Here is a 12471-nt window from a genome sequence, read left to right as displayed (position 1 = left end):
CAGTTTCTGAAGCCGAAAACTCGGAAAGATTTCACCTCTCTGTCATATCCTATGCTTTTCTATGGGAGTTTGCGGTTGAAGAGCATAGACAGCATGAAATGGTGCAAATAACGCTGGTACATCAACCGAAATCTTTTTGACGTTAAGTTATCAGCTTTTTAAGTTTTTGCTTGGAGATCTCGGTTCATGTATCGTGTATTTTTTATTGCATTTACGGTGGATGAGCCAGTAGCGGATCTAACGGTGGGTGTAGTAAGCGGTCGTCAAGGGCCCCGACAGGGATACGTGGCTTGGTACAAGTGGTCTAGTAAAAAGGGCCTCGCGTTCTTGCAGCGTCTAGACTTTGCAGTATAGGCTTCGTAGTAAGGGCCTCGTATCGGGGTCTCGAATATAGGGATAAGGGCCTCGAAGAATTGGGGGCCTTCTGTAAAGGTTAAAAAGCTACCTTCCACACCTACCCTCCCCCCCCCCCCCTCTCCATTTACCCGGCGTTGAATGAATGAAGAAGAAAAAGAAGTAATTCGATGCAAACCATGCGTAATTAAGTATTTTAAAATAAAAAAGGACACAAAAAACACTTGAGAAAGGGACAAGGTTCTTGAAATTTCAATCGACGTATTTCTTTGTGCTGATGCTGTCTTTACACGTACATACAAGCAAGAACGACGAAATCCATCAGTTTTGACATCTCAGCAAAACGTCAGTGCGCGCTATTGTAAACGTGTAGAAGCGCTATTGAGTTGTCATTCGCTTCAGTAGTAATTAGAGTCTCCTACTAAACATTATCATGTGAGAATCCTGCAAAACTCTGTACATGAATGCTCATAAATAAAAAAAAAATATAAATTAAATAAGAGCTCCGATCCGGTGATAGAAACTACAGCGCAGTCGGTCTTTACAAGGAAAAACGGGATTCAAATAAAGAAAATTAAATAAAAATAAAAAAAATTGTAAATTAACTGCCAACATTATAAATATTTTTTTAACTGTAAGTACGTGAAAATTATAGGTTTAAAAGCCACTACGTATTCTCAATCGCAAATAAAATAGGTAATAAAAAGGAAAAATCAACAGCTCTTTTTGGCAGAACTGCAGGTATAACTAAGAAGATATTTGTTTGGAAAGTTTTTACAAATACAGTTTTGAGTATTCCTCGTACAAAAAAAAAAGTGATAAAAAATTAGTGAAAGTAAGTTTAACTCAGACGAAACTAACTGTAGTGGAGATCATAAACTCCATTGTAATGTTATTCAAATTATTTCCTGAAAATTTGATAAAACTGACAACATCTAAACATGTTTCTTGTCCAAAATTTATCGTTGTGTACTCTATCTTAGACTACACTTGATTATGACGGTCCAGTGCCGTATTATCAACACCGTTTGTGTTGAAAAAAATTTTAGGATCTTATTGGTAAGGCATTTCCTCCTCATTCTTTGCCTTATCACGGGCGTACTCGGTTGATTATTTTTATGAATTAAGAGAAATATTTTGAATTTCTGAATTTTGAAACTATTTAACATTGAATCAATGCACGTCTTTTTGGACAAATTAAACTTCAATATGAACTACCATTGAAACTTGCTTAAAATTCTTGACATGCTCTAGCTGACTGTTTTTTCTGCGTCATCCGAATCAACGTTCCTGATTGGCTACACCGAAGTCACACTTCCCTTCGCTTGCTACGCTCTGATTGGCTGATGCCCTTACACGACAAGATGCATACAGTTGGTACAAATTCAGTGCGTACACTTGTGACCTACGCGTATTATGCCGCTGTCTCTTAATGAACAATTCTTTTCAGGCAATCTTCGTACGTAACTATTGTGAAAAATCTAATTTCTCTTTGGAAAATAATAAGTTCAAGCTTAGTAAGAAATTAATTAATAATTAATAAGAAATAATAATTATAATAAGATTTTTTATTCGTAATTTTGCAACAGAACTTTCATAACTTACACGCACTCTTGCAGCGAAGCTTGCACATGATTCGAAATGTTCTCCAGTGCAGTGAAGGAATTTCTGTTCGCACAAAAAATATGTATTTAACATTCTACCTGTTCCGCTGTCGGTGCCGTATTTGTAGTGGATGCAGCAAAAAGCAGAAAATACCGCACATGCGCCCTGTTGTCTCCCGCGAGACGTTCCTCCCAATATCGCTTCTCTCGCTTATCCATCTGCCAGGGAGCAAGCAGTGCTGACAGTTTGATGCACGTTGTCTCATTTCCGTAACGTGGCTCCACGTTCTTACGCTTCTTCCTTTACGCATCTCTTGCATCGGGATGCAATGGGAAAGAAAAATCGAGTATTGTACGGAAAACGGTGGCGGCATGTGCTGCATAAACAATGAAGACCAGTCTGGCACTGGTCGCTGTTGCCAGCAGACGTGTAAGCCGTTGAGTGGCAGGTACAGTTTGGCAGATTCAAGAGTTAATCGGTTTTACAACATTACAAGTGTACAAGTTGGTTTTGAAAGTGTTGCTTGCTTGTACGATCCAGGAGAAAATCGTTCTATAACTTATTACACAAAATATTAAATCGTAAAGAATTGTTATCGTGACGTGAAGTGAAGTGCTACAATGGTTTGAATGGTGTGTAATGGTCGCAAAACGAATAAAGCTATAAGCATCCTGACATCCATCAATATTATGATCATTGGAAGAAGTAGTTAATGTGCAGTGCATACAATAAAACAGTAACACTAAGTGCCAGAACTAAGCTTTTTGGAATACTCGCCGGAAGTAAAACAAACAGTCAAAATGAATTCGTAAGTGAAAAAAACATATCAACAATTAAGCTAATTTTTATCTGTAATATCTTGTGTAACGTGTGTTCATTCCTTGTGGAAATGTTGGACGAAAAAATTTAAGTGCCTTATGAAACTTCAAAACGCTTTCCAAAACGCTCTTACGCATTCCGCTTTTAATACTATACGCAACACGCACTGTTATCGCACACATCGTGTTGATCATTGGCTTGCAAGTTGTCGGGCGCAGTTGCCTTTTTCTGGTCAAATCGGCACATAATTGATTTTACAGAAATCAATCACGAAATATCAAATGAGGAATCAAGACAAGAATCGAACAGATTTTCGCAGTACAAGCAATCAACGGTTCCAGCAAGCAGAACAGAACAATTTTCGAGCCTGCTACGACCGTTTTGCAGTCTGGCCTGTCAGCGGACAACAGGTTTTGCGCAGAGGGCTAAGAAAAAAGAACACGATATCAGAGTCAGTCGCCAGACGACATGCCACAGCGTGCACGGAAGCTGTGCCACTGCCAAATGACAAACAAAAAACTACAAAACGTAGGAATTTAAAATCGAGTACTACAATACACATAAGGTACGGAATGGAAGCTTTTAAGGTGCAGTAAAACCGCAGAAATCAGCTTTTTGTTTTCGCATTGATGATCGTAATGCTATATACTCAGCATTACGCGTTTCTCACTGTGAACATTTGTAAACATCGGAACGTCTTTCATCTGTCGAGAACAAGACAGGCACCTAGCGATGTAATGCGAAGGGCAATTACATTAAAATAATGTTACACCTATTCCACCCGGGCGTTAGGAATCAAATATTGTATCTTGTTTTGGCGGCACATCTCAAACTGTAAACGATTCTCCGACCCAACTTACCATGAACCATTTCGTACTGAATGTTGTTCTCCTAATTATGATCGATTCTTCCTGAACGTGAATGTCAATAATGCCTGTGGGTGACAGAATTAATAAGAATTATCTTACAATTCTCATCGCATCCCCTTCTTCCCCGACGCTTGACGCAGTCGGGTGAGTGTTTTTTTTTTTTTCCTAGTCCTATTTTATGCTCAATAATCCATCACTGATTGCTAGTTTGTGACGTTTTCTTTAGTCGCTTCAATGCTACAATTTACAATACAGCTATGATTGGAACATTCGTTTCTCATGTCCTGTCACAGGGCGACCACAAAACGTTGTTTCCCCCTTGTTGCTTCTGCATCCCAACAAGCAAACACGTGCACAGTCAGAATGAAAGAAAACGCTAAACTTTTTCCCCATCAACGGTTTACCACGGCACGACATTAACGAAATCTTTGACATTCCGTCGTAAACACAATCGATTCATGGTCCAGCTCCCGCTCAGCCTTAACGGACATACACACACACATACGCATACGCAGACTTTATTCCCCTCAGAAAAAAAAAACACGAATCATAGAGATCACCGAAAGTGAAGCTCATTTTCATAAATGCTCAATTTGTGTAATACCACTCCCGTAATTACGTTATGAACGTTATGAGTGAGCCATTTTTCGCCAGAACCCGCTGGAACACGCTGCGAACAGGTTAGTGGCGTATGCACAGGGAGAGTACAAGGGAAGGGAATCTGGAATACGACGCCGACAAACGGTACGGCACGCTGATTTGCCACAGATGTGGGGCGTTTTCGTCTAAAAGGTGGCACCCTTCAATGGTAAACACATAACACCATTTACTGCACCAGTCACTTAGAGCCTGCTAAGCACGCTCTTTCATTTGTTGCATTAATCCCTGCAAGACATTTCCCATGCACAGAAATTAATGAGACAAGTTTATGGGACAGCTATTTATGCAGGTAAGCAATATTGTAATGCAATGGAATTATTTCTTCATTACGATTGACATTGGTATCGCTGATTGGATCGGCAGTGGACATGATGGTAAGGGAATATTTAATTACCGTATAGACACATAATAGAGGAGAGGGCCGGTGGTGTAGGCGACAGCGGCGATGGTCTTCTTCAAATGGCAGGATCGGGGTTCAAATCCCATCCGGACCGTCGTACCCCCGTAGGGAGGAGGACTGACTAACCAACTACGTGGTATCAATCGGCAAGTCGTCTAGTAAGCCATTCAATTGCCGGCGTGACGTAGAGGGTCGTTAAACCAAAATGAAGACACATAATAGGTTTTCCTGTAGAAGCAATCATATTAAGATCATCCCATATCGAATAACTAACGGCGAGTAGGTAAGACCAATCATGATAACGATAGAAGATGATAAAAGAGTCTTATTTACACTGCTTTTAACACAATAATTATTAATAGGCTTTTTCATAGATGTTTTTGAAACATTACCTATGAAATAACGAGATTGGCCGCTGATAAAAATTGACATAGAATACCGGGATTGTTTTGTTATCAGTAATTAACTTCAGCACTACTTAGTCTTCATAACTCAATTACTTTTGTATCACAAATTCTTCTTCTTCTTGGCTTAATTACCTGCTAAGGTCACACCGGCCATCGAACGGCTTATTAGCAAATTGAAGTCGTCCAAAATTTCACCTATCTCGGGTCAAAAGTCAGCACCGAAAACAGCATAGAGACGGAGTTGCGCGCTAGGATGCTGGCGGCCAGCCAGTCATTCTACAGCCTGAGGAAACATCTCACCTCAAAAAACCTGTCGCGATGGACGAAGCTGTGGGACTGTATCGTACCTTTATAGTCCCAATACTCACATACGGCTCTGAGGCATGGACCCTGTCCAAAAAAGACGAAGCCCTCTTAGTCGCTTTCCAGAGGAAAATGCTCAGAAGGATCGTTGGCCCCGTATGTGTGGAAGGACAATGGAGGAGCCGCTACAATGACGAGCTGTACGAACTGTATGACGACCTCCCCGTCTTGCAGCGAATTAGGCTTGCCAGGCTCCGATGAGCTGGCCATCTTATACGGACGACGGCGCAGGAACGTGAGCGGTTCCGGATTCTGCTGCGGCAGGCCAAGACCGCAAAGCGGTTGTAGCGCCTGATAAGTAAGAAAGATGTGACAGTTTGAAGATTGGCGCCGCTGTCACCTACACCACCGGCACGGAACCCACACCCCGGGATCGTAAATGCCAGTGTTCAGTTTGTTTTCAATGTGTCTCTTGACAGTTAGGCGTTTGTCTAACGTGCCATTTAGGCATTTAACATCATTTCTCTCAGCAGTGTTCATGTTGTTAATTTTCACTAAACGATTTGAAATATTATTAGCGCGAGTACATTTTTTATAACATATATTGGCTCATTGCTATTGTTTTTATACAAAATATCTTTTTTCTACAATATGTATGTGGTATATCTTTATATAAATAATTTAAAACAGCAGTAGAGCATCTGCCATAAAAACTAATGGCAAAATAGAAATTGTAAATTCAAGTAATGAAAATATAAGGGAACGATAGATAATACTGCTAGTATTTCTTCTTCTTCTTCTTGATTTAACGGCCAAGTTGATCATTCCAGTCATCAGGTGGCTTCTTCTTTTTGGCTTAACGACCTGCTTAATCAATCAATCGAATCAATCGAAGCAATCGCATGGATTACTATACTTTTTGATAACAATGAATTTGATAGTCAATCCTCGGTACGGATCCTGACTAAAAAATTACCATCTCGATACTATAATTATAGCTATTTTTTCTTTGATTTTTTTCTGGTTCGTTAGAGGCATAAATAGCGCCCAACGATAAGACCAGGCTATCTGTAAACCGATGATAAGGCAAAAACCAACCAAGAAGGATTTGTTTTGTGCTGTATGTACAGGTAATAGGTAACATGTGGGTAATACAGCGTAAATCCGTCATAAGACCTGATTGTCAAAGCCAAACGGAAAACTTTCCGACGGAAATATTCTAATCAAACGGACAGCAAACGAATGTTTCGTCGACTTTTTGGCATACGTTCATACAGGCACAGGTTGCTCAGTTAATACATTCACAGATGATTTCATTCGAATTAAACCTATCCTTAAATGTTAATTTTGACTAGAATCATTAACTAATGAATCAGTTTGGTTTAATAATATACTTTTTTTTGGAGGAAAACTTTTTCGTGACGGACTTTCGTGGTTCTTGCTTCAGAATAATTCCTGCAAACCACCAAATACAATCACTAAAACGACTTCAAAATGATTGTCATAACATATCCACGTAAAATATATACACTTTTCTATCGATTATCGCTTAAACATGGTTTCTATGAATGCAAACTATACTTTCCGTTGCACTTGACTAACGGAAAACTTTCAGTCTAACGCGCGTTTCCGTTTGGCTCAGGCAATGCAAAATTTTGACTTTCCGTTTGACAAAGATCTGTCATCGACTTTTAAACGTCTGATTTAGCCAAACGGATAGCCAAACTAAAGGTCATAACACCAAAGTGACAATTAGTGTGACGTTTGAGAAGACGTTTGGGTTTCACAATCAGGCCTGTAATCTTCATCTTGACTTAACGACCTTCTATGGTCATGCTGGTCATGGCCATGGCAATATGGCTTACTTCTTCTTCTTCTTGGCTTAACGACCTCTAAGGTCATGCCGGCCATCAAAATGGCTTACTAGACTTTCCGATGCTACGTAGTTGGATAGATAATACTCACCACGGGTGGAAGGTCCAGATGGGATTTGAATCCCGGTCCTGCCGTTTGAAGACTGATGCCGCTGTTTGCCTACATCACCGGTTCGCCCCTCTGTCATAGTACAAAATTATGTTTAGCAAATTGGAAATATTGCACAGAAAATGAGAGAAAACCCTGGTTTTTATGTGACAACGTTCCGGCTGAACAAAAAATGAAATTTGTTTACTTTTAAAATAGCAGTCAATAGAACAAGAATGTGTTGGAATGAAAACAGTCTTTAATGGATATATGATTGTCTTCAGTAATAAGATGAGGTCGGCTCGGAGGATAGGAATTCCTCGAGAAGGTAACCTCTTGAACTAGAAGTAACAAAGAAGGAAAATATTTTTATTGTAAGAGGTTAGTAAAGCAAATTTTTGGCATGAGCTTAAATTTAATACACCACAAGTAAACCTCCTAATCCTAAGCGTAATTTTGAAGCTTCTGTTTCTTTCTGTTACGTTACAGCAAATTAAAAATGCTAATTTTGTTTCCATTTCCAACCCGTTAAGCACATGGGCCAATTTAAAAAAAAAAGAAAAGAGGAGCGCACGATAAAAATGTTTTGCAAAAATATGCTAATTTCAAATCCAATCAAACCAGCTAAACGAACTTGAACATAGGGAGTACCGCACTTCCAAATGCGATTGAATGCAAAATTTTATTGTCTTACATGTGTCTTCTAAACAACCATAAATTTGAACTTTGTTAAGTCAACCCAAACGGACACATCTTGCTCAGCCGAACAGGAATTGATGCACAATTGATACAGACGCATTAGTCACATTCAAATCAGTCACTCTAAATCGATTACACATATGAAGGAGGAACATCTTCGACCCTCAATTTACATCGTTTATATAGAGAGTGAAACAAAGTGTCGCCTTTCCGGTAGGATGAGGCACCCTTACGAGATGAGGCAGTTTACTTAGGCAATCAAGAGAAAAAGAAACTCAACCTGCCCTGCAGACGGCAAGCATCTGTGAACTATTTTGAACATAAATTGTTTCACTCTTTTCGAGCGTACTTGCAGGGTTTTTTTTTCAACTCTGCACAGCGCGTTAAACAGCGCGAATAACATTACCGAACCGGTGCGAAGTTATTGCCCATTCTTTGCGAGTGGCATCTTTGCAGAAATGTGAAGAACAAAAAAAAACACAAGAGATACTGAACGGTGACAAAAAATACTTTCGAGAGAAAAATGATCTAACAGCCGATGTTGCACCCTATTTTAGTAGGAAAGTTGCCGATTTCACTGCGTGTGATAAGCTGAATTTGTTAACGGTCTGGTCGTTTAGAGGAACATTGTTAACAAGTGTTTCACGCTGTAAAAGGAAGCAAACGCAACACTGGAAGGCGAAGGTATTTTTCACAATTGAAGAAAATTATTGTAATCCCAAGTTAATATTCGTTTATTTTGCATATGTTACCCTTGGCAGGCTCGCAGAGTTTGCCAACAGTTTCAGGGCGTTTCAAACGTGCGACCAGAAGATGCGTATTAAGAATGACGTTGGAAAGCAGCCTACTACGAGATGGCAAGTTTTGCAGTGAAACAATAAATGTAAAACAGGCAGTTGAAGTGCGTTGTCGTTACAACAGCACAGTCGAAGCGTATCGCTATTTCAGTCGGTATACCGATTGATTTCCTTCATTGAATCTACTTGTAATCAAGTTGATTTCGGTCACGTGACTCAAAAAAAGGCAAAAGTATTGGGAGCAGAGAAAAATGTACCTAAAAGAAAATCGTACCAAGAAGTAAGGGGTATCGAAAAAATAGTAATGTCAATTTGAATGCATTACCTACATTCCGGTGTGCAGTAGACTGCAAAGCAACAGCGAGCGAACAGTAAACCGTTTTTTTTTTGCTGCTACATTCCGATCGGATTTAGACCAGTTATGTGTATTGATACACTTTGAATAGCACAAAAGGTAAGTTCTTCTTCTCCGAGTGTCATCTCGCTACAATGCTTTGGCTCAAGGAAGTGGTGAGCAATGAAATGGTTTTTGCTTTCGTGTGGAATTTGGCTCTTGGACCTGGGATGTAATCTAATTTGCATTTTTACAGCCTCACGCCTCACAAGCCGCGTTTTAATGAAAATGCGTAAATTTTTAACGTTTGCCGCGGTCGATTCGTTTTGTTTTATTTCGTGCTGTGAGAGGGTATTTTTTCTACCATTTTTTTTTCTTTCACCATCTACCCCTAGCGTACATTATTCTCATTCATGTTACTCATTCTAAGGTCGATTAATTAATCGCGAAATGGTAGCGGCAAGTAGCAACCGGCGATTCAACACTTCTTAGATGCTCGGCATTCCACGAGCAAAAGGCAAGAAGGCGAGCTGCTGAACGCGTTAAAAAGACAATTTGTTATGAGCAGCTTTTTTTAGCTCTCTCTCTCTCTCTCTTTCTCTACGAAGTTTTTTTTTCTTCCTTACGCCCTTTACACCAGTTGCAGTAACAGCATGTTGGTATTTGTTAAGCGAATGTTTGAGCAAAACAAATTATACCGTAGTGCGACAACCCTCCTCCGGCAGGCGCTGCAATAGCACCGATTGAGCTATGCCCCTGAGCAACAGCGAGCGGTACACTGTCCCTAGTGTCCAGGATGAAAAAAAAAGCATACCGGTCGTTCGAGGTGGCTTCCAAAGGATACGGACACGGAGCGTCTTAGCTTCACCGTCCAGTAAGAAGTCCAATGTCACGCGTCTAATGCCATATTGACAGCAGTAAATTATGTCTCATTCGCAAAAAGAGCGTGTATAAACGGCACTCTTGGCGACCATAAATCATTTTCTGCAGAAAGATGAAAAATGCTTTGCCGAAAGCATGCCGGTACGGAAGAGGAAAGTAAATGTGGAACTATTATTGTCACCCATTCCTCCGAAAATGGAACAAATAGTTCATCGATAACGGGAGATTCGGGCCCTGGGATGGTTAATTATCCGCCGATGGGATAAACGGCCACGAATGCAATATGTGACACCGACATGATGTACGAGTAACAACAGGTTGGTTTTCAGTACAATCAGGAGAATGAAGGTTTTTCAGTTTGGAGAGTGTCCGAAAATAGAATCGAGAAGATACAAGAAAACATGAGCAATCCTCAGTATTTCGTATCTAAAAACTCAATTCCAACATATTTTTTAAATTAACCTCTTATCTGTTATCTTGACAAGCCATACTCCTATTTTTATTTCCAGCAAAATCCTTCATTACTTTATACGAATTCCGTACCGGTTGTAGCGTTATTAATATCGTATAATTTGTTCATTTGTTTTCCCACAGACTCGTCATCGTGTACGTCCCCCATACGGTTGAGTACACACCTGCTGTACAATTTTCCTCGTTGGAGTATTTGACTGTTTCAGTCAACGAAATGGAGAGCGAAGACGATAACACGGACAGTGTCAAATCGATTGCAGGAATGCCATCCGGAACAGTGTTGAAAAACAAAGCAATGCAGGGCAAACTGATGCAGCACATCATGAAAGACGATTTGCTGCTGCTGAATTCTGCGGGAAAGTTGGTAAGACAGTAGAATTTAGTATGTGTTTGTTGAAACCGGAATGTCTTGTTTTCTTAAATTAAGAGTATTTATGGTAACAATGCGACATATCTGTTTATCGCACCCATTCTTAACAGAACCCACAAATTGAGGACAGTGATGAGCTTCCGATCTTTGACTGCGACATAAATGCGACCGAATATGATAGAATAATTAGCAGTGAAATAGTGTTAGAGGAATCATCGTCTAGCTTTGACGAGGGCATAGGTTTGAGCAACACGGACGACTCAAGTGACGATCAAGCAAGTGCCAAAACCAAAGCACCGGATACTACCAAATCTATTGACGGTCCTGAAGCAAACGATTACACTCGCAAGCAGAAAAAAGACAAATCCAAATGCTACCAATGTGAAATCTGTGACGAACGGTTTACGATGAAGAAACACCTCCGGGAGCACCACGGTACGAAGCATCCGGGGCAAAACTGCAACAAATGTGCCGTGTGTGAGAAAACGTTCAAGCTACGCTCAAACCTGCGGCAGCATCTTCGCATTCACACGGGTGAACGTCCATTTCGCTGTGACATTTGCTGCAAAACGTTCGTCCAGGGCAGCGCCCTAACGGTCCACCGGGAATTGCACAAGGAGCAAAGGGACTATGAGTGTCCAGTGTGCAAGAAAGCGTTCAAATCGAAATTCGCTTTCAAAAAACACGAAAAAGTACACATTGGATTAAGGCCGTTCAAGTGCGACGAGTGCGGCAAATCCTTTACCCAGTCTTGTAACCTGAAAGCGCACCAGAAACTCCACACGGGCAATCACGCCTACCAGTGTGCGACCTGCTCCAAGACCTTCCGATTCAAGTCTCACTATCAGGATCACCTGATGACGCACACCAAGGAAAAGAAGTACTGCTGTGGCCAGTGTGGCCGTACCTTCGCGTACAAAAACTCCTTCCAGCGCCATACACAAATCCACCGGGACGAAGCTCAACACCACTGTGCAGAGTGCGGGAAGCAGTTCAGCAAACTGAGTCATCTCACCTTCCACCACAAATCTCACGGCTGCGTACGGGAGGGAAAGGACGGTGACGGTGGTTCGAAAAATCTGACTTGCGATATCTGTAGCAGCGTCTTTGAACGGCCCGATGCCTTGCTCGCCCATCGACGGGAGCTACACATTGCCGAGAGCAGCGTGCGTGAAAAGGGACGATCTCGCTACAAATGCGTTATCTGCAGCAAATCTTTCCGGGAGGAGAAGGAGCTACGTACCCATTTCAAATTACACGAGGCCGACGATTGTCCCTTTCAGTGTGGGATGTGTGGAATCCTCAACCTAAACCATACCTAACTGACAGCGTTCGGTTCTTTTCCTAGAGGAGCGAAAAAGGCTCAGGTTGAATTTACTGTATGATAAGAACAAATTCTGTGATATCTCTCTGAGTGTATGAAATATAAACATAAACGTTTGTAACGCTGAGTTGCGTATGAAATAGCGAATGACTACAGGATAAGATCAGTGTTTTAATTACCACCATGAACCACATTTTGTGACAATCCTCTCCCGC

General features: G+C 40.9%; 2 protein-coding genes across 2 annotated transcripts in view; one reads left to right on the top strand and one right to left on the bottom strand.

The window, feature by feature from the left end:
• LOC126562156 (CXXC-type zinc finger protein 1-like) overlaps nt 1-12471 on the bottom strand; it is a 154409-nt gene that overhangs the window by 31443 nt on the left and 110495 nt on the right. The window lies entirely within an intron of this gene.
• On the top strand, nt 2710-12363 carry LOC126563626 (zinc finger protein 287-like). Its single transcript, XM_050220270.1, has 3 exons — nt 2710-2767; nt 10686-10926; nt 11043-12363. Exons 1-3 carry the CDS (start codon nt 2760-2762, stop codon nt 12252-12254), a joined length of 1461 nt encoding a protein of 486 aa, XP_050076227.1. The 5' UTR covers nt 2710-2759; the 3' UTR covers nt 12255-12363.

This window comes from Anopheles maculipalpis, chromosome 3RL (genome assembly GCF_943734695.1).
Source record: "Anopheles maculipalpis chromosome 3RL, idAnoMacuDA_375_x, whole genome shotgun sequence".
In the NCBI taxonomy this organism is placed as follows: domain Eukaryota; kingdom Metazoa; phylum Arthropoda; class Insecta; order Diptera; family Culicidae; genus Anopheles; species Anopheles maculipalpis.
This window is presented reverse-complemented; position numbering and strand designations above follow the sequence as displayed.

Excerpts from the sequence above, each read along its gene's own strand:
- LOC126563626 (XM_050220270.1), top strand. Across the intron at positions 10,927-11,042 it reads TGAATTCTGCGGGAAAGTTG|AACCCACAAATTGAGGACAG; the intron begins GTAAGACAGTAG and ends CATTCTTAACAG.